Below are 27,890 nucleotides of genomic sequence, written 5' to 3'. Positions count from 1 at the left end.
ACCTGCCCTCTGTTCACGGGGTTGAACGATGGCGATGTCAGCCCTCTGCTGCCTGCTGATTGGTCCACAGACAGCAGGTGAGCGGGCCTGACAGGTGAGAAGCAGCTGCGATGATAAATGAAACCTTCATTCATCATTCAGCGGCTTCACTTTGTCTGTTTAGCAGCAGACGTTTGGTTTTTCCACTGCGGGGACGGAAGGAGGGGGAGTCCTGTCCAGAGTCCTGTCTGAGGACGAAGGTGCAGCGGTGTCTTGTAAACCTGTTGAAGCCCTGTCGTTCTGTTCACTCTGCCTCTCAGGTAAGAGCTGAGGCACCTTCCTCACACACGTTACACCGGAGTCTGCGAGGCCAGTAGCCACAGCTGGAGTCTGGTCTCCAGAAGGTTTTGATGTTGCAAGTGCACCTGCTGTCACAGTCGGTTCATCTGTCAGACCCTCAGCAGGCAGATCTGGTGGAGCAGGTTAATTCCTAGTCGTCGCAGACGCAGAGGATGCTGGACCCCCTGATGGATCACTGCCAGTTACACTTCATGCAGATCCTAACCCTGTGACTTTGCTGTCCAGCGTGCAGAAGGCTAACTAGAGGCTTCTACGTTGTTTACTGTTTTTTCAGCCCTGCACGCTGGACTTTAGTCATATTAAAGGTGGGGAAAACATAATGACCGACGCACCCACTTCATTTTGTTAGTTTTGTTTGTGTTTAGTTTGTCCTTTGTTCAGGACACATGTAGTTGGAGGCGTAGCCGCCAACCCCACGCTTCACCGCTGACTGCTGACTTCTGACTTCTGGCATCTTGCTTTGCTAATTTTCAGTTATTAATAAATTGCTCTCTTACTTTGGTACTGTGTTGACCTCGCATCTCTGCTATGGCCTGAATGAGCCGGGAATAACAAGTAGAACATCACACTCCTGATGAGTCCCTGGTGTTGTTGAGTCGCTTGCTGAGACAATCATAATAAAATCCATTTTACAAACCTGTTTAAATCTAAAATTTCCCAAAAGCATCATAACTTCTTAACCCATTTCAGAAGTAATCATCACAAACAAAAACAAAACATTCCGTTCAGCGATTCAGAAACGGAAATCATTGGCTGAAAAACACAATTTCTAAAACTGTTTTGATTGGATCCAGAAAAATTAAAAAAGGATCAGTAAGTCTACATGATTTGTCATTAACGACACACTGCTAAGCTTTTTTCAAAAAGGAATAATAACCAAACTAAACCTGCCTTGATGTTATTTTTTTTTTTTTTTGCAGACTGGCGTGAAACTCATCATGAAGCTGGACGGCATCGGTAAACTAATCTCTACTGTAGAACAGAGTCAGAACCCATTAAACTCAAATGAAAGACAGACAGGCAGCTGCCGATGCTGAGGGTCAAACGTGCAACCACAGCAGCTGCTAATGACTGATAAGTGTTGTATTGTATTATCGATGAATTGAAAGAGGCATTAGCGCTCAGGCACCTTCAGCAGAAAGCTCCTACAGAAAAGGTTTGTAATTGTCTTATTGTTCTTTACGTCCTATTTTCTGTGCAGAGGGGCTGAATGAAATCCGTCCGTTCGCTTACAGAGCTGCCATGAAGCTTCGATCCCTGCAGAAACTCTGTAACAGTGAGTATCACAACATGGCTAGATTATAAACCAACTGTAAATATTGTTATTAATACTGTTAATGCTGTTCCTGTAAATGGTATAGTGTTACATGCACTTGACTGACTTTGCTGCTACTAAACACACAACTGTCACTTCACTGAGACACTACTACTCTATCAGTTTAAGTACAACACTGATTGTCGTTACTTGGAATGTCAACTTGAAGTGGTATATAGTGGTATATATTATATTTCTTATTTAATTGAATTCAAATGTATTTATCCGGTTATGTTTTCTATTTATTGTTCCCCTCTGGTGATCGGTAAAGTCTAATCTTATTTTTATCATATTTAATCCTTTACAAATCACTGTCGGAAAGTAAATCTGTCTCAGTTTAATTATGGAGTCTGTGATCCTCTTTATGAGTATGTGATCCTCCGTCTGTCTGTGTGTCTATGATCCGGTGCAATCGTCAAACTAGATGGGAAATTTTAAAAGTTCGGCACCAAAAAGTCATAAAAAATCGTGTTTGGTGATCGATCGTAGCGATAACTCGCACTTCCCTCAGGAAATGTTTCTCCACTTAAACAGATGATAATTTTTAACTAAATATAAATATGTAAATCAGTCTGAGCACAATGTGTTTTTGTGTTTCAAGTGGACGTTGTGTCCGTTCGACACATTATGGCGGCTGTCCGCTCGGTGGGCGGGACTCAGCAGCAGGACGTGGGGCTGAACTGGGAGGACGTGACCTTGACTCTTAACAGAATGTTTCACATTGTGTCACAGGAAGTGCCGAGTCATGTGACTGCGGAGGCTCCAGAGGAGTCCTGCAGCCTGATGTTCAGGCTCTACGACCGGTCAGAGTTTATATACGGGTCATCAGTCTGTTTACCCAAAGTAACACTGTCAATATATCTGAATATCTCTGTATTTGTTTCAGGACTCAGACTGGCTCTGTATCTGCTGGTTCTCTCCAGACTGCTCTGATCGCTCTGTCTTCAGACACTCTGCTGGAAAAATACAGAGGTGAGAAACCCTGAGGAAAGGTCTGATGGTTTATGGAGAAATAAACAAGTTTTATAGTCTATTTCCTCAAATAAAAACCGGTAGTCAATTGACAGCCTGGTCTATGAAAATGGGGTCGTGGTCGACACGAACAAACGGAAACCGGCCCCCAAATAACAAGGTGGATAAACTCCCGGTGCCTGTCATATAATGTGCATGCCAGTTATGCATAATGTACATTTCTACCGCTCTAATCCCGTCCAGCCGTTGTTGCACATGGTACGCCTGCGAATGTTTCACAATAAAAGCCCCCTTAAGAAATGAAGGGTTGCATTCCACTGAAACACTAGAGGGCTTTTAATTAGAACCGGCTAAAGGAAGTGTTGAGTTTGTATTAACGGTGTAGTGAGGTAACTTTAACAGGACAATCGGGGAACAGATCAAAACGAGGCTTGGTACTAAAATCTGACCAATTATTATACTGATCAAAAAGGGGGAACTAGAAATCAAGGCCTGGTGTCTTCTGCAGTGGAAGTAAATGAAGGCCCTGGTCACTATTTGAGGAAATGTGGTGTATTATGTATTCGCATGTAAACTGAAAATGTAAAGGACTGAGAAATGAGCCCTGAGGAACCCCACAAGTAGTTGTTGACAGGAAACATGTACTGATTGACAATGTGATGATCATGTTGCTCTGTGTATGCTGGCTGTCAAGTTGTTCTGCTCTAAAAAATGTTTTAACTTGGCACCATATGTTGATTAATCCGCCACTGAAAATAGTCCCCGACAGATGCACTGCCCCCCCCGTGTAACATTTGATTAAAAACTACAGTGACACTCTGACTTAGGAAAATTACTGAGCCGTTTTTAAAATGAAGCTATATCTTTGTGAGATGTTTTTATCTTCAGTAGGAACCACTGGTCTCAGAGCTGAGAGCCACAGGCAGAATAGGGAAGTCAGAAAGTGTTGAGAGATGGACTAACACCCCATTGCATGACTTCTCAAAGTCTGGATCCCGGACCGAATGGCAAGTCAATCCAGACCCAGACCACTTATGAATACAATACGTTATGAAGTGTAACGTTTTCTATTTTGAAATAATGACGTTGAATATAGAGTGTAGCTGGAGATCATTCACAGCGATTCTGTCCCAGATTAATGCGGTTTCTAATGTTTATTTCCCTATCGTTGACATCGTTGTCATGACAACGTGAGATGCTGTAGAGAGGGCTGTGTGTTAACAGGCATTAACGTTACACCAAAGAACAGCTGATGTGACGTTTGTAGTGTAATCACACTTCCGAGTTCACGGGTCACATGGGGCGTGTGCCAAAACAACGTTGACCGTTGAATTGCTGTAGACAACCAGTAGCCTACCAGCAGGCAGCACACGGCGGGTCGCCAGTGAAGTGAAAATCTCCGAAGAAAAGGAAAGTTGACCAAGAAAATCGAGTATTCAAAGAGGAGTTGACGGACACGTATATTATTATTATTATTATTATTATTATTATTATTATTATCATCATTTAGTGTTATTTCATGTTAGTTTATCACCAACCTCTGACCATGAATAACAGTCAGATGCAGACCTTTGTGTAAATAAGTTTGAGATACCCTGCACTACTGGTTTGCGTCTAAACCTGAAGGATTTAATGTCTATCACAAAAATGTAGAATAACGCCAGATTGATCCTTGAAAATCCCCTCCCAACTTAGTTTAAATAGCTGTATATAGTATATAGTATATAGTATAGTATAGTATAGACATTATCAGGAATAGAGCTCATTTATATAAAATGACAAATGCTCCCAGCTTTCCCATCGCCCTTGTTTAGAGTGTTTCAACCTCGGTATACGTGCGTACAAACCTGCATGATAGTGAGGTGTTTTTTAGCACCAGTGTTAAGGTTTAAGCCATTCAGAGATGTTTTAGTTCATTATTCTACAGGTCAACGTGGATATCAAGATTTCTTTGGTAGTAAAAGATACTATCCTTTCATCTGCAAATAAAATAACAGATGTCAGCTTATTCCATTAGGAAGATTATTTATGTAAATTAGGAACAACAGGGGCCCTAAGAGAATAAGAACAACATAGGATAATGTCAGTCTTACATTTAGTCATAACTGGCCACCCCATGAGAAAATGTCATCATTTTGAAAAATACGTACCTCGGGTAACAAATACATTTTTATTTAATAAATACTACATTTTAATTTTTGGGATTTAGATATTAGAGTTTAGCTTTTAATTATTTTATTTATTCATCTGAGAGGAAGTTTAAAAGCTGAGAAATTCTTTCAGTATAAAATACACAACTGATGTTAATGTGAGGATTATGTTTCCTCCAGTATAAAATACATTCTGTTATTTTGCTCCAGCTCTGGTGAGTGTTTCAGAGAACGGTTCAGGATCCGTCAGCAGGTCTGGACTCAGGTCCTTACTGCAGGACCTCAGCCAGGTAAACACAGTACAGACTGCATTTCCCAGCGTGCCTTTCTCCCCCTGCTTTCTCTCTAACATGTGCACGTGTTCAGGTTCCAGCGGCGGTGCAGGAGGAAGTAGTTTTTGGCGGCGTGGAGGCGGCGGTGAGGTCGTGTTTTAACGGGGTGAGAACACAGAGAAACACGCCCGGCTGCAGGTGATTGGTGGACGTCATGGAAACGCACTGACCCAGTGTGTTTACAGGTGTTGACTCCGACAGCGAGTGAAGAACACGTGTTGTCATGGCTGCGCAGTGAGCCACGCCTGCTGCTATGGTTACCCAGTCTGTACCGGCTGTCTGTCAGTCAGAACGTCAGTCACACAGTGCGCTGCCACACCTGCAAGACCCTCCCCATCACCGGACTCAGGTGATCAAACATCAGCAAATCAGCAGAAAACTAAAACATTGTCCAATCAGAACCTGTAATACTTCTACTGGAGTTAAAGGAGATTCTAGCGAGGGTTAACTAGACTCTGCTCTACCACACCTGTAGGACCTTCCCCATCACCACTCTCAGGTGAACAAAACATTGTCAGAACAATTCTTTTAATATAACCAATCTATATCTTGATCAAATGAACCAGGGTTAAACTAGACTTTGCCAGACTAAGCCACAGTGTAAACTCTACCCGAATCAGGATCATCTCCTTTTACACAACAGCCGGTGGGTCAAGTGTTCAAGTCAGCCACTACGTTGACTTCAACTCAGAATTCTTTATTTTGCTAAATAATAACCATTCAGTCTGGAGAGGCTCTAAAACTCCACGTTCTCAGGGAAATGACCTTACGCAACACATCTCATAACTGATCGCAGTCGGATCGGCTTTCTGAGATTATCGATCAGTTGACAGGGTCTCACTGCTGACGTGCGTAACAAAACCCAATAAATCAATACCAAATATTATGTCTCCTTTTGTGAGGGAAGTCTTAATGAGTACTGGTGATCTGTTCCTAAAATTTGATCTGTATCCCCTCCGACTTGATTTTCATCTTCTGTCTGCAGATGAATCCACTCCATTTTGGAGTGGACAGATTTTATAAACGGGGAGAAAAGCTGGAGGCCGGTCAAATAATTACTAATTAACAAGAGATTAAAGACAAATTCCTCTTATTTTATGCCAATATTTATGCCTCAGAGTCAGATCATTGCTCCTCTGTCTTTCGTTGTTGAAGTGTTTTTCATGTGCCTCTGTACTGTAACTCTGCATCTGCTGGTCACTTTGTCCTTCTGAACAGTGACGACGTACATATGGTTCAGTCACAGAATAACATTAGAAATATGTCACTGTTTGATTTCTGACAAACTTAATCTTCACCAGGTGATCCTGTAAGACAAAGTAAAGGGCAGCATGGCTCATGATTAATTCACGTGTGTGTGTGTGTGTGTGTGTGTGTGTGTGTGTGTGTGTGTGTGTGGGTTCAGGTATCGCTGTATGAAGTGTGTGAACGTCCATGTGTGTCAGAGCTGCTTCCTGAGCGACCGACAGACGAGGAAACACAAAACCCACCATCCAGTGCTGGAGTTCTGCACACAGGTAAAAACACAGACAGGTACAGACAAATCAGGAATACGAGTTACAGGTAAAGGTCTCTAGTCTTCAGTCTGTGTCTCTATCAGCCGACCTGGAGGGAGTCTCTGAGCTCACTAGTGCACAGCGCTCGTCACACCCTGTTGCCACGGCGATACAATCAGAGGGAGGCCGATAGGAGGAGGGTCCTGATGTGGGCGGAGCCAGGGGAGAGACAGAACAGGTGAGGCAGGTGGGCAATTGGTGTCAAAATGTTTCACAGCAGCCTTCATTAAACAACCCAATTAAACATCTTTTTTAAATAAACATACTCATAAAAACCTTTCTTTATGTTTAAAAACTTTAAAAGACCTCTCTTTTTTTTAAATGCACTCATTAAACACCTTTTTAATCAAACACATTCGGTAAATGGTTTTAATAAAATACGTCATTAAACAAATTTTTTACAATTAACATACCCATTAAAAACCTTTTATTACCAGCGGTGACAGCAGGGCTGGTATTGTATTCAGCGTGTGTGTGTGTGTGTGTGTGTCATCACGGCAGAATGTTGTCCTGGAGACACCTACTGTAGCGCAGAGGTGGTTCTGAGGACTTCTGCAGGTGTTTGTGTGTCTGTCTGTGGACGGATTTTGTCTCCATGATAGCGTCACAACTGTGGAAGACACAGTCAGGAAACTTTCTAGGTTTGGAGTTGAGACCAGAGTGAAGGTCTCAGGTCTGAGTTTGTAGATGGATGTGGTCCGACCCATGAGTACTCATGAAATGATGCAGTAACAAGTTGTAGGTCGGAACGTCGACACGGGCGTCGCTGCTGCTCTGATCCCATCGTAACGTGGTCTCTAGTTTTTACTAGAACGACCGGTTGAAGTTCTTTCTGTTTTTAAATGGAGTCGTTAGACCTGTTTTTAAGCGAACACACTCATTAACTACGTCTGTTTCTCAGTGCTCCGACCTCTTCTGACGCCGCAACACAATTGGCTGACTCAGCTGTCTGTCACAGTCGCTCCTCCGACAGAGATGTTTCCCATGATGCCTCAGTGCGACCTCCCCCCTGCCCGTCTTCGTCCAAAGCTCTGCAGACTGACGAGGAGACGCCGACTCAGCAGGTGACCTCTGACCTCCAATGACCTCAGAGGAGGTCGTTGACGTCACTGACTGTTTAGATGTTTGCGGTTGTTGTAATATGATATAATACGTGTTGCGTTGTTGTCGATCAGTCGAAGGCGTCGGCCCTGCTGACTGAGGTCAGAAACCTGCAGAGAGACAAATGGTGAGGCTGAAATCCAGTAACAACCAATCAGAAACGAGTCTGGATTCGTGGTTCATCGTCTTTGTTTTTATTCGTTTGTTTGTTTTGCCGTCTTCAGGCTGTTGGAGCGGGAGATGCAGGTGCTGCGGCTCACCGTCCAATCGGAGCAGGGCATCTTGGAGGACAGGTGCTCGGAGATGGAGGTAACAATGGAAACACTGAGACAACACAACGTCCGTCTGCAGGGTATGCTCACACAGGTAAATAAACACTCACGGGTCACCTGACTGGGCAGGGGACACCTGAGCAGCTCTGACAGTCTTGTTGTTGGTGGTGTCGTATCCAGGCTGTGATGTTCACTGTAAATAAAGCAGGAGTTTGATGATAAAAGTGAATTTGTGATCCTCGGCAGGAGGCTGGAGTCACACTAAAGGTCTTTTTATAGTTTAAATGTCACTGGCCGGTGACGTTTCTGTCAGATAACAAGTGAGGACGGTGAAAATAGGAGAACATGAAGCCACTTGATGACGTCCCATTTCCAAGGATCCTTCAACTGCGGCTGAGAAATGCGGCCTTCGTTTCCCGGACAACGAAGGATCCAGTGGTTCATACAGTGGCTCCGTCGCGGCCCGGCTTATCTCAAGATTCGTTGCACGCTGGCGATCAATCACTGGAATCACTTTTCAAAAACAGAACATGGCGTCCAAGGATAAATGGGAAATCCTCCATAGGCCATATCGTCTCATTTTGAAGGCCACGGCCTCATAGCCCTCGTAGACCGCATCCTTCGAAGGATACCGACCCTGATTAGAGAGACAGCAATGGACTCTCTCTGTTATATGTTCAACTGTTTACGCATTGATTGGTTTCATCTGCGACCATCAATGACGAACATCAGTGACTTTAAATGTCACCGATGTTCCTCAGCGTATTATTATTACATCCTTGGAATTTTGAACCAGATCACAGGTTTAGGTTCTGACCATCGGTGTGAATTATAATATGTTATCCAATACCATCTGTGTAGAAACCCTATTGTTTTTGCTCACATTTTAATTAATTGTGTCGTTCAATTCTTCTGTTATATTTCAGCTAATGCGGTTCTGTAGCTCAAACAAAACATTTTCCCAGTATTTAAGCACACAATTATCACCAGATTAGTTTGAACAACCATTTTATACTTTAGTATTTTGATACCAGTGTAAGAGATAATCTGAAAATATGTCAAGTTGTTTTTTTATTTTTTTATTTTAATTTTTTAAAACTTAATTTATGACACAACTTTCCCTGGCCTCGTGCTGCCATCTAGTGTCCTGTTCATAAAGTGAAGGTACGTAAGGTGCCCTTACGTACCTGCTTCCAAGTCTAGTTTCAACTTTGTTCCTGATTTTTTTTTTTTTCTGTCAGTTTGGTGGACAGTTCTGAACACCACAGTACCCATCAGCCTCAGCTGCTGTTGCTATGGACAAGAAACTAGTCAGAGATAAGAATCCTCTACTAAATTATTTTGTTCTTGTTTTTTTGGAAGTAAATTTCATCTAAAAGTGGTTCTGAATCCAAGATGTTTTCCAAATATTTCAGCATTAGAAATATCAACATATTTTATTCTAGTGATACATATCTTATTCCTCATCATTGTGAAGGATAAACCCCCTCCCACTTTGAAACTGTTTTTGCGCTGATGTTTTGTTTTTGTTGAGGATGTGTTTTTCCTAAGTATTGTGAAACTAAACTGGGACAAAATGCATCGATTTGTCGTGTGTTTTTTTTTTTTTTTTTTTCCCAGAAAGTACGTCTGATTGAAGATTGAGAGCAATACATTTTCTTCCAAAATAAAAGTTTTAGGCTTCCTGATTGCCTCAGGTTGTCAGGCCTTTTGTTCGGACTCGTCTGGTGCTCGGACCCTGATAGACCCGCTTTCAGGTCTAGTTAAAGTACTTTATTTCTGAGGTCACTGACCTGATCCCAAACTGACCTTTTAATCATAACGTGAACTGATTTCAAACTGCTGGATGTTTTATCAGATTTCACTCTGAAGAAAGGTTTAGAACAAGAACTACTGTTACTGGCTGTTTTTTACTGTAATGCACCTTGGGAGTTGTAGTTGACTTTTTCTCCTTCAGTTTTTATCAGAGAACCAGATATTTTCTGACAGTTGTTCGTGTTTCCTTCAGGCTTTAAACAAGATGGAGGCTCAACAACATGCCAACAACACGCCACACAGCGTCGACACGGAGAGAGATGAGGTCAAGCCTGAGGAGGATAAAGAGGATGAAGTGTTGATGAAGGACGAGTGGAGCGAGGACAAACTACAAACTCAGTCTCCCACAATCCACCAGGGCTTGCCCCCATCACATGACATCCACTGTCAGGAGGAAGAGGAGGGGTCTGCAGGTGACAGGTGTCTCTGTCGTCCAATACGACGAGAGGATGGACCGGCGGCGGCATGTCTACAGGAAGAAGAGACCTGTCTGTCTGGAGAAGAGGAGGATAATTATGGGATGTGTAGTCCAGAGGAGCTGCTGCAGGAGACAGTAGACAGACTGAAGACCGTGATGGAGACAGACAGGTGGAGAGAGAGAGACACAGGTGAGATACAGACAGGTGAGAAAGAGACATTTCTTTTCACTTTTTAAATTTTCGTAATTTTCGTAATTTTTTTTAATTTTTTATACAGTTTTTTATTATGAAAAACTATTTGTAGTTCAACAGTTTCATTTTCTGAATTGTTGATTTTTACAGATATGGAGCTGTTTTTTCTTTCCCTGATTCAATAATAAATATTCCGACGGTGAAATATCAGCATGCACACAGAGCTTTGACAACACTAGGTCTTATTATGGTCACACCAATAACGGTCTTTGAATTTGACAGACAGGTGAGACAGATGGGACTCTCTGTGGCTCTGTCAGGGTTAAACTCACCTGTCAGAAACACCTTTTAATGTCAGGTGAACTCGCACCTGCCTGACTGAAAACTTTATCATCTAAACTGGTTGCATGTGTTAATTTGTTAATTTAAATGATTTCAGACAACAAACTGACTCCATACAGCAAAATATTTAATTTTGATGGTTTTAATTTTTCTGTCTCCAGGTGAGAGGAAGAGGGCGGAGCTTCTGGAGGCTGCAGACCAAGTGGGAGACTCGGTACACCACTTGGTTGATGCGGTCAGAACAAACACAAACTGACCAGGCCAGTCACATTCAGGTTATAAAAACTGTTTATTCAATATTAACTTATTGATAATTAAATAAACTTAAGTGTAAAGGTAGAAAAAATTCTGATATCAACATGAGACAGAGACATCGTCTGATATTAACGAAACAACATCAGCACCTGTAGAACAGGTACGAGAGGCCATCACACCTGACACACACAACTTCCATTTGTGTTTACTGTTATAGAAACATACAGCTGCCAAAATTATTATAAAATCAATTAATGAAATTGAAGTCTAATTTTCCATTTGTGTGCACAGGATGTAGTTTTGAAAAAAATAAAATTCTAAAATCCAACTTTCATTTTTATTCTCATGATTTATGACAGAATTAAAATTTTAAATCCAATTTTGTATTGTGTATTTTTACGACGTATCACAAGATTGAAATTTTAAAATCTAATCATTTTTTGGTTTTTTCATACTTCAATATTTTTAAAATCCAGTTTTCATTTTTATATTAATGACAATCGCACTATGGTAAAGTGTTTTTTCTCATTTTCATGATACATGAAAAACTTAAAATTAAAATCTTAAAATCCAATTATCATTTTCATTGCGACACAAACATTTTGAAATTCATTTTTATTATATACAACAGACTTAAAATTAAAAATTTTAAAGCTCATTTTCATGTTTCAAAATGTGGAATTTTTGCCAAATCAGACAACGGTCACTTCACACTGGACTCTTACTGTAAATTATAATTATGTCTTAACTTCAGCTCATACAGACGTGTCATAAATGATGAGTGGATTAAATTTTTAATATTTTTTAAATTCAATTTTGTCTACCAAGAAAAAAGAGATTAGTTTTCTTTTAAATGTTACTTTTGTTCCATCGTTAACACACAAATGTAAAATGACATTTCAGCTTGATTAGATGATTTCATCGTAACATTGGCATCAGCAGAAAGGCAGCCTCGTTTATAAACTGATGTTGAAACCTGCTGCATGTTATTGAGTCATAATCAAATCGATCAGGTTCAATGGTCGAAACAATGTTTACAAATCATTTAACGTGCTGAGTTTTATGCTACAAGTGAATGCATCCTTGATTTTTACAGTTTATAAATGAGGCTGCTACATGGACAGGTGTCCCGCTTCTTGTTCAGGTGTTCGCTACCTTCGACCTCTCTCGCAGGTCCGCCCCCTCCGAGCCCTTCCCCGGCGGGGTGACGGGGAGTGATGTGGGGTGGGGGTCAGGACGGCAGGGCCTCTGGAGCCGGTGACATTCCTGCTGGGTCCTGTGCGTCGTAGACCTTCTCTCCTGGGCTGCAGGGGCATGGCCTGTGCCCTTGTTCTTCTCTTTGAGGGTGGGGGGCATGTCCTCTCCTTCCTCACTCTTCTCCCACGCTCTGACCGGCTGTGAGGTGGGGGGGGCGGGGTTTTAGACGTTCTGCCCCGCCTCCTGGCTGCGTCCTGTGTATCGGCCTGTGCCGAGTCCCTACTGAGCGTGCTCAGGAGGAATTTGTTGTTTTGGCTAAAGGGGGTGTCTGCTGACGTTTGACCTTTGACTCTAGAGGACCCTGCAGCCCCCTCCCCCGGCGCTCTGTCGGTGTTCAAGTCTGGACTCAGGCTTCGAAACAGTTGACGGACGCAGGGCGGCGGTGGGCCTGAGGGGCCAGGACTTCTGCGCCACAAGAAGCCTTTGGGTGGGTTCTTCAGGATGCGGTTGGTGCCGGGGTCGTAGAATCTGACAGGAAGCCGTTTGTATTTGACCTTTAACCCCTGCAGGTCTAGCGGACGCCTCTTCTTCCTGCAACGTTTGGGGACGGAGCCTGATGCAGGTGTGCAGGCAGGGGCGGGGCCTGAGGAGGAACAGAGTAAGTAGACCAGAGAGGTGCGAGGCTGCACAGGTGTGATGATGTTGGAGTACGACAGAGGAAGGCAGCGCCATGTCTGCAACTCAGGTGTCCTCTCTGCTGCATCCTGATTGGGGGCAGGGACACTGGTGGGCAGGGTCTCAGGAGCTGGCTGACGGACAGCTGGGACAACCAATTGAACGGTCTGAGTGCTGTGACTCACTTTAACCACCTGGGGAAAAAAAAAACAGGTGAGATGTTTGTCTTACAATTCAAAACTGAAAACTCTCTGTCTGGCTCACCTGACACCTGGATGCCACTCTGAAGCCCCGAGTCTTCCTCCTCCTCCTCCTCCTCCTCCTCTCATACAGAGAGTCCTCGTCATCACGGTCCAATAAGGGCAAGACACTAGTGTTTGGCTCTGCCTCTTTGTTCTCGCCAAGCCCCTTCTTGTTTTGGCTCCTCCTACCGTACCTGACAGCGATGACATCATCAGAAACACAAAAACTCAGTAAAATTTTAAATAAAAGACTGTTACATTAAAATGTATAAATATATATTAGAGTAAAGTAAATTTATACTATATATTAGGGTATGTATGATTAAATGTTTTAAAATAACAGTATATTACAATATACAGTGGGGTCCAAAAGTCTGAGACCATATTTGATAATAGAGGTACATATGAAAGTGATATTTAGTTATGTATTACAGGATATGTTAGTCCACACCTTACATGTTCATACTCAAGTGTATTTTAGACTGTGTTCCAGTAAATTAATATTCAAGTATCTGAATAATAATATATATTTGTAACAAAGGCTATGTTATAGAATGTCAGACTATACAGTGTATGTTAATATGTTTACAAGTAAATGGGAATTCAGTAAGTTAGATGATGTATTAAAGTATATAAACATAAAAGCGAATGTCTCACTATATGTCAACTAATATTATACTCACTACTTCTTATACTTGTTATACATGCTGTACATGTATATTTAAGTGCATGTTACTTTTTAGACCATACTGTTTAGTAATAGTACAGGTTATTATTTAAGTATATGTTATAAAATCTGGTATAATTACTGTAATTATGTTATGAGTGTATATATTACAGTATATGTCAAGTGTAACTGTATATATAATTCTATATATCAGCGTGTATGCGACTGATATTACCTGGCCAGAGACTCACTATCGAAGTAGCAGAGGAATCTCCCCCGTCTGAACTGCCGGACCAGTTTGTCCACCTTCTCCTCGTCCTCCTGTTCAATCTGGGCCCAGGTCTTCCCCCTAAAGGATTCTGGGATGTATGCGGGGGCCGGCAGGACCTGCTCTATGGGCAGAGTCCAGAAGCCCTGCTCCTGCCTGGCCCCGCCCACTGCTTTACGCCTGAGGAGGGTGGAGTCGAGTTGGTATGAGTACACCTGGTCTTCCAGGTCCACCTGAACGTCCATCAGTTGGCCCAGGTCCCGTCCCTCTGCCAAATTCACCTGGAAAGGTGTGGGTGCGGGCTTCTGGTCCCTGAGTGCCTGAGCTCGCTGTAACACCACCTGCAGAGAAAAATTACAACTAAAACTAGAATATGTGCTCAGTAGAGCACAGACCTCTGCCAAGCTCAATGTCAAACATCAGACTTCAGAGGAAAAAATCATCCGGATCTGCCTCAAACTTTAATGGGTTCTTCCATGGCCCATGCCCCATCCCTCTACCAGGTATGGTGCAAATCGGTTCAGTGGTTTTTGCATAATCCTGCTGACAAATAAACAAATCGCCAGACAGACACGGGCAATCGCATAACGTCCTTGGCTGAGGTGAAAAACTGTATCAACCCCAATCTGTAACCTCCTCCAGCTGTCTGACAGGTACCTGCACAGGTGAGTCCCAGTCATCGCTCTGTGTTTCTGTGGAGACAGGAAGGCTGAAGTGGAAGCTCTCGGCCTCCTCCTGCTGGCAGGGAGTGGAATTGACACCATAACAGCACATCTGGATCACCTGAGGTCCAACACACACATGAAACATCCGATTTACTTTAATCTGCTGCACATTCTTTCTTCAGATTTACGTTCACACAGATTCTTCTAACAAATCATTTTAATATCTTAACATCTGTGAACTAGATCAGTCCTGTGAACAAGAAAAAGGTTTGTAGGAACATGATGACAATTTGTGTGACCAGCTGAAGTTAGACACAAACACCGACTCTAATGGGGACAAACCTCCATGATGGTCTGTTCCACGGGGTCGCTATGGTCCGAGGAGAACGCCTCCTCTTTGTGAGCATCCCTCCTCTCCTTCTGCCAGCTCAGCCAGGGCTTCAGGTCTTTGGGCCCTGGCCCCGGTCCTCTCCCCGTTCCCTGGCCTGGGCCTCTGGGGGGAGATGAGGAGGATGAGGACTCGCTGGTTTTCCTCCTGTTGGTCTTCCTGTGGGCTTTCCTATGAACAGAGGGCGGGGCCTTAGACTGCGGGGGTGGGGCTTGGGGTTGTGGTGAGTGTGTATGTCCTGTGGGGGCAGGCCCTATGTCCTCCCGCCCTCTGATTGATGCAGACAGCCTATCCCGAATGGGCCCCTCTGTGACTCCCTCTCCTGATTGGCTGCGGGTGCTGTCGCCTTCCTGCTGATTGGCTGGCTGACAGGATGCGTTGTCAGAGCTGGGTAGGTGTTCTCTGGTACCCAGCGACTGGTTGTCCTCGTCAGAGAAACGTAGTTCATCAAGCTCCGCCCTTGGCAACGGAGGGGCGGAGACTGATGGGAGGTCAGCGTGGGATGGCCTGACGGAGACACACATGCAGGTTTATGTGGACCAACAGGACAGGGGTGTTTGTTTCAGTTATAGTAGCGGTGCGTTTGTTTTAGTTACCTGGGGCCGTTGCAGAGGTAGGGTGCGTTTGTTTTAGGTTACCTGGGGTCGTTGTAGCGGTGTGGGTGGTGCTGCAGGACGTCCTGCAGGAAGCGCTCCAGCAGGGTTAGTTTGGCCCGGCTGCTGCGGGCAGAGGAGAGGGTGCTGGAGCCTCTGGAGGATGCCCCGACTGAATCCAGGTGTCTGAGACTGGACAGATGCTGAGGCACAAATAGGATGATGTTAACGTGTCACTGATTCTGATTGGACAGTTCAGGTCACATGACTAAGGATCATAGTTCGTATGAGTCAGACTCAGGTGTATGTGTGTTTTGTACCTGGTCCAGGTTGTTGTAGAGGACTCTGCAGTATCCACAGTAACCCTGTCTGCTGGGCTGACACCTGGATGGACCTGGCTGAGACTCTGCCCACATCCTGTCAGTCACAGAGAACATCTTTAATCTGTCACTGATCAATAATCAATATTAAAAGTTTATATAGAGTGAAAAATCAGTGTAAACTCAAACTGTGTACTGGGAGATTTGGATTTTAATACATCAACACCTGAGTGTACAGTGCAAGCGTGCTGCAGGTGCAGCAGTGAGTCCACTCAGTGTCAAACGTTTTAAAATGTTAAGTCTGGATCTTAGAGCTTTGGTGACTGAAGGAATCAGGATTTTTAATGAATTCAGCATTGTGTGTTGGACATTTTCCCTCCAGACCAGCAGGAGGCAGGAACACAGGTCTGATGATGGTCCTCACTATAATATAAAACAGCTGTGAACTCAGGTGGTGTGGAGCAGCAGCTTTTACAAACTCAGAACAAAGTCAAACTTCGAGAAGACGACCACAGCAAGAACTCACCTGGATACAGAGAACACCTGTCTGAGGTTGGTGTTTATCACAAACTACAAACCAGTCATCCAGTCACCAGTAAGCCTGTTGTTAGCTTAGCTACTAAACTTCTGGACCGTTTGCTACCGTCAGGAAAAAGAGCAGAAATCTGAACAGCCAAGACTCTGAGGCAACATTTTTAATTTTCTAAAAGTTCTATAAAAATATTTCTATTTAGTATTTTCCAACAGAAATACCTGATACCCGAACATCATGCAAAGATTTAAAAATATATAAAATTATTATTTAAAATTATAGAAAACACAAATAGAATATGAAGCTTGAAGTGGCTTTTTTTTTTTTTTTTTTTTTAATACTGAGAAAATTGAACAGAGTTTGGTTGATGGAGGAATCTGGAGTCTTGACCTGTGTTTCTAAAATCCCTGACCAATAATGAGGATAATGGACAGGTAGACTCACCTGCTGGTGGACCCCGCTTTTCTCTGGTCATCTGCTAAATATACACATGGAAGACACACACATAATATAATCAGTGAATGAAATATAAAATAAATAAAACTTGTGTGCTTTGAGTTTTTACCTTCATCAGAGGAGTCTGACATCCTGCTGCTGACTGGAGACCTGAAACACTCATAAAGATTATATCACTTATTATTATTTAACTCCAGCTCCATCAGGTTTACACACACTGTGTTTATTATAATCACCAGTTTGTGATTTGTGAACAGAATTTCCACTGATAAATTCAGATTTTTCTGACTCTGAAAAATAAAACAGAAAAACCACACAAACATGGAGGATTCATGTTTAAGAAAGTGTGTTGTTAAAGGTGATTTACAAATGTAATGGATATATAGTGAATAGCCTGAGATCAATATCTTACTGCACTATTTTATTTTATTTTTTAAGCAGATTTCTTCTGCTTTTTTCTTGAGCAGACCTGAAACACACCTGGGTAATTCCATGTCCAGTCAACAGATTCACTTTATGTAAATAATGTCACTGTACCCAACAACTAGTGTGCAAAATTTTTGGCTCGTATCTTCTTGAGTTCCATAAGTCATTACTTTTGAACTATTAAATCCTACATGCTTGAAATTTTCAGGGATTGTTCTACACTATTAGCTGTCTTTAACTTCTAAAATGATTTGCCTATAGTTGCATAATTGCTGGCCTACAGTTATGCCTTGCTGAAAGCTATATTAAAAAACTTCTCTCGTGCTTTGGAGCCCACTATAGCTTCACACTGAACATCAGATCTTTTAAACTTTTATATATAATACTCATGTTATCGTACTTTCTTAGCAACTAGGTGCATGTCTGAAAGAAATATACATTTCTGATTTATGAGCATCAAAAAAAAAAAATTCAAAAAAGATTTTGCACTGATATTTCAAGTGCATATTTCCCATTTATGACAAAGTCTACCCTAAAACAATCACACCACTGGAAAGAGAATATTTTAATTAGTAAATGCACAAAATATGGAGTTGGTACCTTGAACCAAACTATATTAAGGTATCAAACACACCATATTTATTTCAAACATAGGCCTCTGTTGACTTGACATGTGAGGACCCACCACCACAGAAATGTAAATTGTTAAAATAAAACCGTAGTTGACTTTATTTTTAGATGATTAAATCTACAACTGATTTAAAGTTTGTTAAATCATTATTTTATTTACATAAATGTTTCATGATCTTGTCTACACTTGATATACAACAATATAATGCATGTTTGGTGCGTGTTCTCTAGTGCAACATACTGGACGCAGGAAGTGATACACAGTGTTATATGTCATGTCCACCACCATGCATTCCACACAGGAAATAACATCTTACTCGTTCGCGCAGTGACCAGTGGTTGTGTGAGTGCACAGCTGCATCAACTGGCATCCTGCTAGCACCCCGGACATGCACGATGGTGCTTTAGTTATTCATGTTTTTCTTTTAATTTGTCATCTGCTTGTATGTATATGTTGTAAGTTTGCATCTACTAAAACATTAATGCAAAATAAATTCTTAAGTACCAACATAAGTGAGGAAAACTATGACAAATCTGAAATGACAGAATATATTTTCCATAAAAACATACCTGATCTGAAATCAGTAATAGAACATGATGTTTTTTGGAAGTCAAATCACTTACAGATAAATACAACGACCATTTCCCCTGGAGGCAATGCAGTCAGTGAAGATTCCATCCAATCAGAGCGCTCCATGCAGTAACCAACGGTAACCAGTTGAGAGTTTTGGGTGGAGAGTCCATGAGCCTGACAAGGGAGACAGGTGAAATAACAGCTACAGGCTGTTGGCTGCTGCAAACAGAAACATCAAACTCTGTGTTCAAACTGTACTTTATTATAATTATAGATTGTCCATATATAGGGTTAACATGATATAGCATGAGAACAGATCTGATAACAGACTTCCATGTATAGGGTTCCATATAGTAATTATAGATTTCTACATCAGCCTAATATGACTGAAAACAGTTTCTGCAGAAATCAACAAGTTAAATTTTAAACATTTAAATTTAAAACGTGGTTGGTGTCTTAACGTCTGATCCACAGAGACGCTGCTGTGTTTTACTGCAAAGAAAAAGAAACATACATTTTCACGATATAATAAAGAAAAAAAAACACCATAAGGGTTAAAACAAACGCAAAAAAGTCGGATTGAGGTCTTAACTAGAGATGCAAGTTACAATTTGTCAATTAATTTGCTGATCATTTTCTCCATTACCTAATGAATGGTTTGTCTATAAAATGTCAGAAAACACAGGAAAGTGCTCGGATGGATTTAGACGACGACCAACAGTTCAAGTATTCAGTTTAAGGGCTCATTTATGATCCCTTGATGTACGAAAATAGGTCCATTTCAAACGATTTAACAGTCACTGCCCACATACTTCCATGCGTACTTTACGTTGGCATGGATGTTAAGCAATACATCCACTAGACGGCAGCTCAGAGTCAAAAGTTTCGGACAAAAACAAACATGGCGATGGTGGAGAAGGTCACGATAACGTACATCTTAAAGACTCAAAAGCGGAGGCAGCATTACAATCTGACTTTTAAAAATCATTTTCGTCGTGTCCTATGGTTGTGTCTCACTTGAACTATTGGCTACACTGCCGCCCCTTTTCCGGTGCCACTGCTCCGTTTCTTCTGTATCTGTAAGCATTCAGGTGCAACACGTTCACAAATATGGACGAAATGAACACAGAACGGACAGAAGGCTCTTTCCGTATTCGTAAACGTATCTAACGATGAGCATAAATCAGCCTTAATGTGATTTATGACAAAGAAAAAAAGAAAATCCTCACATCCAGAGCTGTAAGCTTCAATTTTAAAAAAGAAAAATCACCTAACAGTTAATCAGTGATTGAAAAAAAATAGATCGATTATCTGTCGATGGAATGATTAACGAATTCATGTTTTTAGCTGTTATCCTTTTTCATGTGAACAGTTTTATTGTTTATAAAGAACAAATATAATATTTAAAGAGCCAAATGGAAAGGCAGATTAAAGGTTTTTAATTTTATTTAAAAACTGAAGTTGGTTTTCTCCTGGTTCTGCTATAAACTTTATATTTTTCACATAAGAACGTTTTTTTTTTTGACAAAAGTTTAAATAATTAAAACGTCTTTAAATAAGAAGTTGTTTATTTGTTTATTGATTCTACTCTTGCCGCTCTGACCAATCACAGCTCAGCTCTTCCTGCACTCTGACTGGCTGCCGCTACTCACTGCGCTCTGATTGGCTGACTCTCCGAAGATAACTACTAATCGTAACCTGTCAATTTAAACCTGGTTCATTATACCCGGGTTAGTTTCGGGTTAAACCGAAGTAACGGTAACCATGGTGACGCTGCAGGTGACGTAGCTCCGCCGTTACGGCTGCTGTTAGCTCTAGAAGCCGGCTAGCTGTTAGCATACTAATAGCCTGTTAGCTGAGCATCTGTCCGAAATAATTGGTGACTGGCTGGATCAGGTTAGTGAAGTGAATATTTGATAGTCGATGAGTTTGTTTACCTGCAGCTGTTTATTTGTTTACTTTCACAGATTAAAAGCTTCTTCCGCCGCGCGCTGCTCTGCCGCTCTGTTTAGTTTCCGGTCTGATTCTTCTTCTCGAACTCTGGCAGAGAAGGAAACTGACACGGCAGCAGAGAGGTGCTGCCGCCACGGGGTCAGAGCGGGCACTACAACCACAAAACATTAAATATGCCTGTATTACCTGAGTTTAATCCAATTTGTCCTTTAAATTAACTGTCTAATCTTTACCGTTTTATTTTCATTATAACTTAATCAGACAAACTCTGGTTACATTCTGATTCTAAAACTATACAGTATACTTAAATGCAACACTAAGTTAAAACAAACAAAATCCTGAATTTTACATTTTACTCCTATCAGAATTCTAAACCTTAACGTAGGCAGATAAAATTAAGTGAAAACAGAATTGAACAGTGGAATATCAGGCCAGTTTTTTTTTTTAAATGAGTAAGAGCTTGACCAATAAATATTTAGCGATTTAAGATGTCCCTTACAACTAACGTATGGAGGTAAAATAATTCTCTAAATTTTGGGAAATTTAGGCAAAATTTCAATATTCCAAGGACATCTGACAAGTCCTAAAATAAGTTTAACAGTCAGCTTGTGTTTGATAAAACCTTTACTTTGGAGACAACTGGAGGTTTAAAAACAAAATAAAAAAAACCCTTAATGTCAGAGACTAAAGAACCACAGAGAACTTCACTTTGTGTTGAAGTGCTTTTTATTATGAACATGATTTGAAGTTTGTTGCGTTTTCAGATCTTGTTGAAAGCAGCAACATCCATCGACTGAACGTAATCCTCAAAGGCTGTGATGTGCTCCTCCAGGATGTCTGTACCCACCTGAAAACACGAAACAGAAGTAAGAAATAGATTTAAAGATTTTATTTTATTTTTAATTTATTTTTTAAATGTGTTTGTTGTAAAAATCAGAGGTACACTCAGGTAAATATCAGATGTGTAGTGAACACAGTTGAAGTTAAACATTTAATTTAAATCACCTTATCGTCTTCAACCACACAACCAATCTGCAGCTTCTTGATGCCGTAACCCACCGGGACCAGTTTGGCTACAGGAAAAATATAACACGTCACACCAGATCAGTTATTGATCAATGTACTGTAATCAATAGATGTCAATATTGAAAGTTGCGGTCACAGTATTACATTGACTCAATTTGTCAGACACCTTTATCCAAGGCAACGTACAAGTGAGGGACAACACTAAAGATTCAGTACAATAGGAGACTTTGAAGAAAACTAAAATCAGTTCAACAAGACAAAGTGCAAGTGATCAGATGAAGTGCACCTAAAGTGCACAGTAAGTGCTGGTTATGCCTGTTAGGGTGCTGGTGTTAGGAGAGCAGGTGCTCTCAAAAGAGATGATTTTTCAAGAGTTTCTTGTAGACAGAGGGACGTCCCTGCTCCGTTAACAATTGGTAGTCTGGACTGTGGATGCCTACTAGTATTACTACTAACGTAATGTAGAATTATTTGCATTTAAGCTGTAAAAGAATATGAAAAGCAATATCACTTTTCAGATTTTATCTCCAGAGTTTTCAGATCATAAAGTGTCCATCAGATCTTCAGCCGAAAGATGGTGAGTTAGATCATCATCAACTCTGCAGACATCCATCACTAATCAATACTGAAGCAATCACTTAAAAAAAACAAAAAAAACAAAATAAAAACCCACATATCCAGGGTCTGTGGTTCTGTTTCTACTGTTCTGCTTTTTGGATGAATTCTTTGACTAAATATTTTAGTGTCATCAGAAAAATCTTAGTTTCTTAAAGCTGACTCGACATTTAATCTTTACTGGAATCTGTCACTATATCAAAAACAAAACTGATCAAACTTTAGAGTCAAAGTATGAAAAACATTAACTGAGAAATAATCCGCAGATAAAAATCATAACACTTATTTACAGCTTGAATATTACTGTAGTAGGTCAAACATAAAAAAGGCTTTTCGCATTAAATTTTCAATTTTACCACTTTGGAAGAAACGCTAATAATTCAATTATTTTAAGCTAAAAAACAAAAACTAAACTGATCATTTCCTTTGAACACAGTTGTACGCTATACAACATTACTGTATGTAATAGTATTATATGCCGTGCAGAATATGCTATTACTGTATTATTCTTACACTGTCCCCAGACCAGCCCATCCATCTGAATACTGCGAACACACTCCTCCAGCGTGGCCATGTCTGTCTCGTCGTCCCATGGCTTGACGTCCAATAGAATGGAAGATTTGGCAATGAGGGTGGGCTCTGAGGAGGAGGGAGAAGAGTATGTTACCATGGAAACTGCTCTACACTACAAGACCCCCTGGTTGGAGGCCAAGACTCTCATCAGGTAAATAAGGTGTCCATCAGACTGTCAGTCGAAAGATGGTGATAGGATGATCATCATGGAGAGTCGGGCAATCAGAGCATAATACAAATGTAAGTCCAGCTAAGGAGCTTTTTATTCAGTGTATTTTATCAGGTTTTTTAAGCTCTCAAATATCTGACTCAAAATACAGTAGCTGTCATATTCTAGAAAAGAAGTATTTAAAAAAATATGTTTGTAATTACACCAGCTATACAGTTTAATGCTGTTTAGTTTATGTAATTCAATAGACGGGTGGCTCCCCAATGACATTCAGTATTAAAACTCCAGTTTTCAGATGTCAATTATGACATCAACTTTCGAAAGACTTAAACTAACCGCTTCAGTTAAACAGCGCGAACCTAAATAAAATTTTGTAATTTAGAAGAAGATAATTCCAACAAACTAGACCTGATAGTTCAGTAGACAGAGTGGTTCTGAATCGTGTTTTGCTCTCTAATGACACCTACCGTTACCCAGTCTTAAAACTGAAGTTAATCAATCAGAGGCTAAATTTAACCTTTTTAGTCCCATGACAGGAGGGTGGTACTGCTTAGTGTTTCACCCTATACCACCACTAACGATTTTCATTCCATCTAAGAACTCCAGTCTTATGTGGGTTACCAACTAAACAAAACCACTTTAGTCTATCAAAGTAATTTCAACAAGTGAGACCAGAGATCTGTACAACAGAGCAGGATTTGTGGTTTGCGAGGTAACTTCAGGTTTAACCCTGGGTTCTCAGGGTTACCACGGCGGTTCACTTCTTACTGGGGTATATCGCCATTGTAACTTATGCTGCACACCTGACCTGCTCCGAATCAGGTTATGTTCGAGATAACAGATCGACGTGTCTAAAAGCTCCGCCTATTGACCAATCAGATCTCTTGGAAAATGGCATCACCATTCACAGAGTATCCCGTGGGGCTCGGTTCGCGGATCGTGAGAGGGTCTCTGAGGAGGACTAGAGTGTTCAGGGACCAGCAAACCCCTTTGTCTTTCGCTGATGGTTTTTATGAGCGACCCTCATTATTGCAGAGGTCCAGCTCCTCAGCGGGAGTCGACTCCTGTGTAGGAGCCTGGTCCCCTCCTGTCTTCGCTCTCATTTTTTCCTGTCATTGTAATTTTTTCTACTGATCTCATCCTACAGCAGCGAATGACTGAAGCAGTGAAGCCTTGTACATGTTCTACTTATAAGATATGGAACTCAGTTTACTTAACCAATATCAATTTTGTTTAAAAAAAAAAAAAAGTTTCCCCAAACATCTAGATGACAAAGCCTAAGTTTTCAACAGCATTCTCATGTAACAGATTTGGGCTCTTCTGAGGTTAGTTTGGTCTATCCAATGCAGGTCAACTATTCAGCCCTGTGAGTTTGATATGATTGGTTCTGATCGTTGTGAGATAACATACTCTTTGCCTTCTTGGCGGCGTACTCTGCCAGACGCTCCTCCTTCAGCCTGGAGGCCTCTGCGTCTTCCTGAACGACAAAAGTCGGGACAAATGTTAACAGGCTGAATGACATCACTGTGACATCTGTCGTCTATGACCTCACCTCGTCGTCAGAGCCGAACAGGTCGATGTCATCGTCGTCATCATCCTTTGAGGCAGCGGCGGGGGCGGAGCTAGAGGTGGTGTCGGCTACACCTGCAGGACCATACTGACCCAGAGGTTTCTTCACACCTGGAAGACTGACATGAGATGGGGCTTAGATCAGTGCTGTCACACACCTGTGAACCCCCACCCTGATATTACCATCCTCACCTATTCTTCTGGTCCTGATAGGATTTGATGTGGTTGTACCAGCGGAGGGCGTGGTGCAGATCGGCTGAGGGTGGCGACGAGATCGCCTCAAAGACTGCCACATCGGCCTGAGAGGGGACGTACCTAAGGACAGAATATTTAAAATTTATCACTGACTGACACCATCTGAACTGGTCATCTCGAGTTCACAGCTCCGATTGTGTACGAAGTATTCATAAAATAATTAAATTACCCCATCAATATGCACCTAAACATCAGTCTTTACTTAATATAAACTGTTTGCTCACCATCTGGTTGCTAAGCTTTAACGTCCTACTTTTTTTGTCCCATCATCTAGTAACGGGTGATATGTCTAATATAATCAGTGTATTGCTGCTTGTTCTACATGGGATGTAGAAAATGACTATATTGAACACAGAGTACAAATTGTCATGCATTTCTTTTTTTAAGCTGCCAGCACGAGACTCGCTTTGGCATTTCACGTCTCCTGCTCTCCCCCAGAGCATCCAGACAACTCTCTTGGGCTAATGTTTGTGACGTATGTATGCAAGTTTTTCTTTGTGTCTGTGAGAGGGAGAGAGCCAAAGGAGAGAGTGAGAAGCAAAACGCCAAAACGACCGTCATGCTGGCAGCTCTAAGGAGAGAAAAAAAGCAAAGAAAATTTCTTTAACTAAATGTTTGCAATATAGTCATTTACCACACACACCCCCCTGTGATGTGACTTATTGTTCTTCAGAGTGGTTTGTCACAGTGACAGCCTGGACCTTTTTGGTTCACTCACTATGCTATTTTTATTTTACTCTACTTGAAATGACATGTCACAAACAAGGCACAAAAGTGCACTTTAAACTATGCTGAACGCACAAATTGCTGCTTTGAGCTCTATAGAACTAAACAGCATGTAGGGCTACATCAAGCCATTAGTTTCCTTTATACAGCTGTTAAAAGCCTTTATGTGCAGTTGCCTGGTTTAAATAATGCTAAATTTAACTTGGTTGTGATTTCCACCTTTTTGCATGCAAGTTTAAAATTGTTCCAATAGAAACCACTAATGAATAAAAACAAGGAAATTTTAATGCAGACATGTTGCATCAACTCCTAGAATCATCATACTGGTGTGACTGGATGCATCAAAGGGTTAAATAGAGTATTTATGAAGTGCTTTAGGGGAGACTTCAAAATCTGAGGATATATATAGATTATCACAATATCGCCTAAAAAGATCACATTATTTATAGGCCATATCGCCCAGCACTACCAGCAACATAACGTTAATAACAGGGATTAAATCTACTGTTAATAATTTGTTAAATTCAGAATTGAGTTGTGGTGCTACAATGAGCACAGAATGCGCTTTATGTGCAAATTAAAATCTTCAGTAATGTATTTTTAATTTGTTGATTTCTCATGTGGCAATCCTGCTCGTTGTTGCAGCCTGCTGTAAGCAACCTTAAAAATAAATTAAAAATAGACTTCACTTCTGCGCATATCATGCATGTATTCAACCTGTGAAATTTATGTATTAATTATCCATTGATAATGTCTTTATTCATCTTGTGCTGCTGTGAATTTATCCTCTGACGTTTAATAAAGTTCATCTAATGTTGTGTATCAACGGTAATTGATTAAAAACCAAAGTATGTGTATGCACCATTTTACGGACACATTAATGGATTAATAACTTTTTGATTTTGATGTTGTTCAGCTTTTCTGAGTTTAGGTCTCTAAACACAGAGTGTTTCACAATAGTAGTAGTTTCACGGCGGTAAAATAAAGTACTTGCAGTAGAGTATATATAGCAGAGTTTTGGTGCTCTGATTAAAGAAATTAATCAATCCCTCAGTCTGCAGCCTTCATGACACGTAGCATCAATTAGCCTGTTAGCACCATGCGGCACCATGCTAACGGTAGCACGTTTGCGCTTCTTCACCTCCTATTTAAACATTAGACTTAAAACGAACATTAACTTGTCAGTTATAAATGCACACTCTCTCAGACTGAATCGCAGACATTTTCCAGCCTTTGTGTCGGTTTATTTTTACAATTAAACTCCGTTCAGCTAATAGTCTATCAGCTAACTGTTTGCCAAATTAGATCAGCGCGGAGCCAAGATGGCGGCGCCGCCTACACCGGCAGAGAACTCTATCGTAGTTTCTACTGTGTCTACTGCTTTCTATTGTCTCTACTGTCCCTACTGCACTGACCCCTCTATGTAGCTGCGGTCCGACAGGAAGTCATTCAGCACTTTGAGGCCAGAGGCTGATTTCAGGTCACCGAAGCCCATGATGAAGGCGAAAAGGGAAGGAGGTACAAGGAGCAGCTGGAGGACGAAGAAGAAGGACGGAGGAGGCGTGAAGAGCCGACTTTATACCCGGAGACAGACCCCTCCTCGCTGGACACCGCTCCTCCTCCTCCTCCCCGCTGAACCTGGAGGAGGAGGAAGTGCCTTCTTTATCACTTTAATTAATTGAACAATTTTATTAGTTGAAAAACAATAAATACAATAAATAGAAATGCAGAGTGTATTTTTTAAAGCGGGGATGTGGTCGGAACGTTTTAGTTTAAAATTTTTACAGATATAAAAAAGTTTTTAGTTCATAAAGTTTAGATTAGAAACTGAAGAACTGTCTCTGGGAGAGTGATAGGTAATGGTTCAGGTCTGGTTTCAGGTTGTCGAACCAATATAAATAAATGAATAAATACATGAATATAAATAATACTGCCGGGATTTATTTATATCTAGAAAATAATAAATTGCTTCCAGTGCCTGTCATGTTTGTCAGAAAATCAAAACTACTATTTTGAAACAAACCTTGAAACTCAGTAAATAATGTTTTTCCATCTTTGCTACAAAGATCTTTGTGCTTTACTGTTTTGTTGATGATCAGTTCTCTCACATCAGCAAGTACTTTATGGAAGTAGGAATACTACATTACTGGAGTACAGTCTAAACTTCAGGTGTTAGGTTTTTTTTAATAAAGTCATCTTTTCTTCCCATTCAAAAATCCATCATTACTCGTATTTTAATAAAAACAAAAATGTTAACTTCGTATTTATCTGCTTTACCTGGTTCTTTATCCACCTGTGTTCAGGCTGTTTT

General features: G+C 41.1%; 3 protein-coding genes and 1 long non-coding RNA gene across 23 annotated transcripts; 2 read left to right on the top strand and 2 right to left on the bottom strand.

Annotated features, from left to right (window-relative positions):
- On the top strand, positions 1-12,264 carry dytn (dystrotelin). 10 transcript variants are annotated; one of them, XM_040123100.1, is made up of 16 exons: positions 2-299; positions 1,260-1,296; positions 1,541-1,615; positions 2,256-2,457; positions 2,541-2,626; positions 4,987-5,066; positions 5,143-5,214; positions 5,294-5,457; positions 6,514-6,625; positions 6,709-6,842; positions 7,566-7,728; positions 7,840-7,892; positions 7,990-8,131; positions 10,046-10,475; positions 10,967-11,080; positions 12,157-12,264. In XM_040123100.1, exons 1-15 carry the CDS (start codon positions 111-113, stop codon positions 11,059-11,061), a joined length of 2,034 nt encoding a protein of 677 aa, XP_039979034.1. In that variant the 5' UTR covers positions 2-110; the 3' UTR covers positions 11,062-11,080; positions 12,157-12,264. The 10 variants fall into 10 exon arrangements, with proteins under 10 accessions (XP_039979037.1, XP_039979038.1, XP_039979034.1 ...); XM_040123101.1 differs by having other exon boundaries at positions 12,205-12,230; XM_040123108.1 differs by lacking the exon at positions 12,157-12,264 and adding an exon at positions 433-644 and having other exon boundaries at positions 197-299; positions 10,967-11,409.
- zdbf2 (zinc finger, DBF-type containing 2) lies at positions 12,191-20,793 on the bottom strand. Of its 10 annotated transcripts, none has more exons than XM_040123096.1 (11): positions 20,631-20,793; positions 18,744-18,912; positions 17,173-17,213; positions 17,052-17,085; positions 16,076-16,172; positions 15,801-15,958; positions 15,117-15,669; positions 14,767-14,892; positions 14,077-14,450; positions 13,197-13,368; positions 12,191-13,126 (listed from the first exon to the last, which is right to left on the bottom strand). In XM_040123096.1, the coding sequence occupies exons 3-11, from the start codon at positions 17,192-17,194 to the stop codon at positions 12,212-12,214; spliced, it is 2,451 nt and encodes an 816-aa protein (XP_039979030.1). In that variant the 5' UTR covers positions 17,195-17,213; positions 18,744-18,912; positions 20,631-20,793; the 3' UTR covers positions 12,191-12,211. The 10 variants fall into 10 exon arrangements, with proteins under 10 accessions (XP_039979030.1, XP_039979031.1, XP_039979022.1 ...); XM_040123097.1 differs by having other exon boundaries at positions 17,052-17,082; XM_040123088.1 differs by having other exon boundaries at positions 17,052-17,213.
- On the top strand, positions 16,451-22,791 carry LOC120787449. 2 transcript variants are annotated; one of them, XR_005706929.1, is made up of 3 exons: positions 16,451-16,627; positions 21,411-21,512; positions 22,204-22,791. It is a non-coding gene; the product is annotated as an uncharacterized LOC120787449 (long non-coding RNA). The 2 variants fall into 2 exon arrangements; XR_005706928.1 differs by having other exon boundaries at positions 22,191-22,791.
- On the bottom strand, positions 21,355-27,198 carry eef1b2 (eukaryotic translation elongation factor 1 beta 2). Its single transcript, XM_040123109.1, has 7 exons — positions 26,995-27,198; positions 24,791-24,913; positions 24,582-24,717; positions 24,440-24,506; positions 22,801-22,926; positions 21,652-21,719; positions 21,355-21,493 (listed from the first exon to the last, which is right to left on the bottom strand). The coding sequence occupies exons 1-7, from the start codon at positions 27,072-27,074 to the stop codon at positions 21,407-21,409; spliced, it is 687 nt and encodes a 228-aa protein (XP_039979043.1). The 5' UTR covers positions 27,075-27,198; the 3' UTR covers positions 21,355-21,406.
- Positions 27,199-27,890: the final 692 nt, after the last annotated feature.

Source organism: Xiphias gladius, unplaced genomic scaffold (genome assembly GCF_016859285.1).
Source record: "Xiphias gladius isolate SHS-SW01 ecotype Sanya breed wild unplaced genomic scaffold, ASM1685928v1 HiC_scaffold_1475, whole genome shotgun sequence".
Lineage (NCBI taxonomy): Eukaryota > Metazoa > Chordata > Actinopteri > Istiophoriformes > Xiphiidae > Xiphias > Xiphias gladius.
This window is presented reverse-complemented; position numbering and strand designations above follow the sequence as displayed.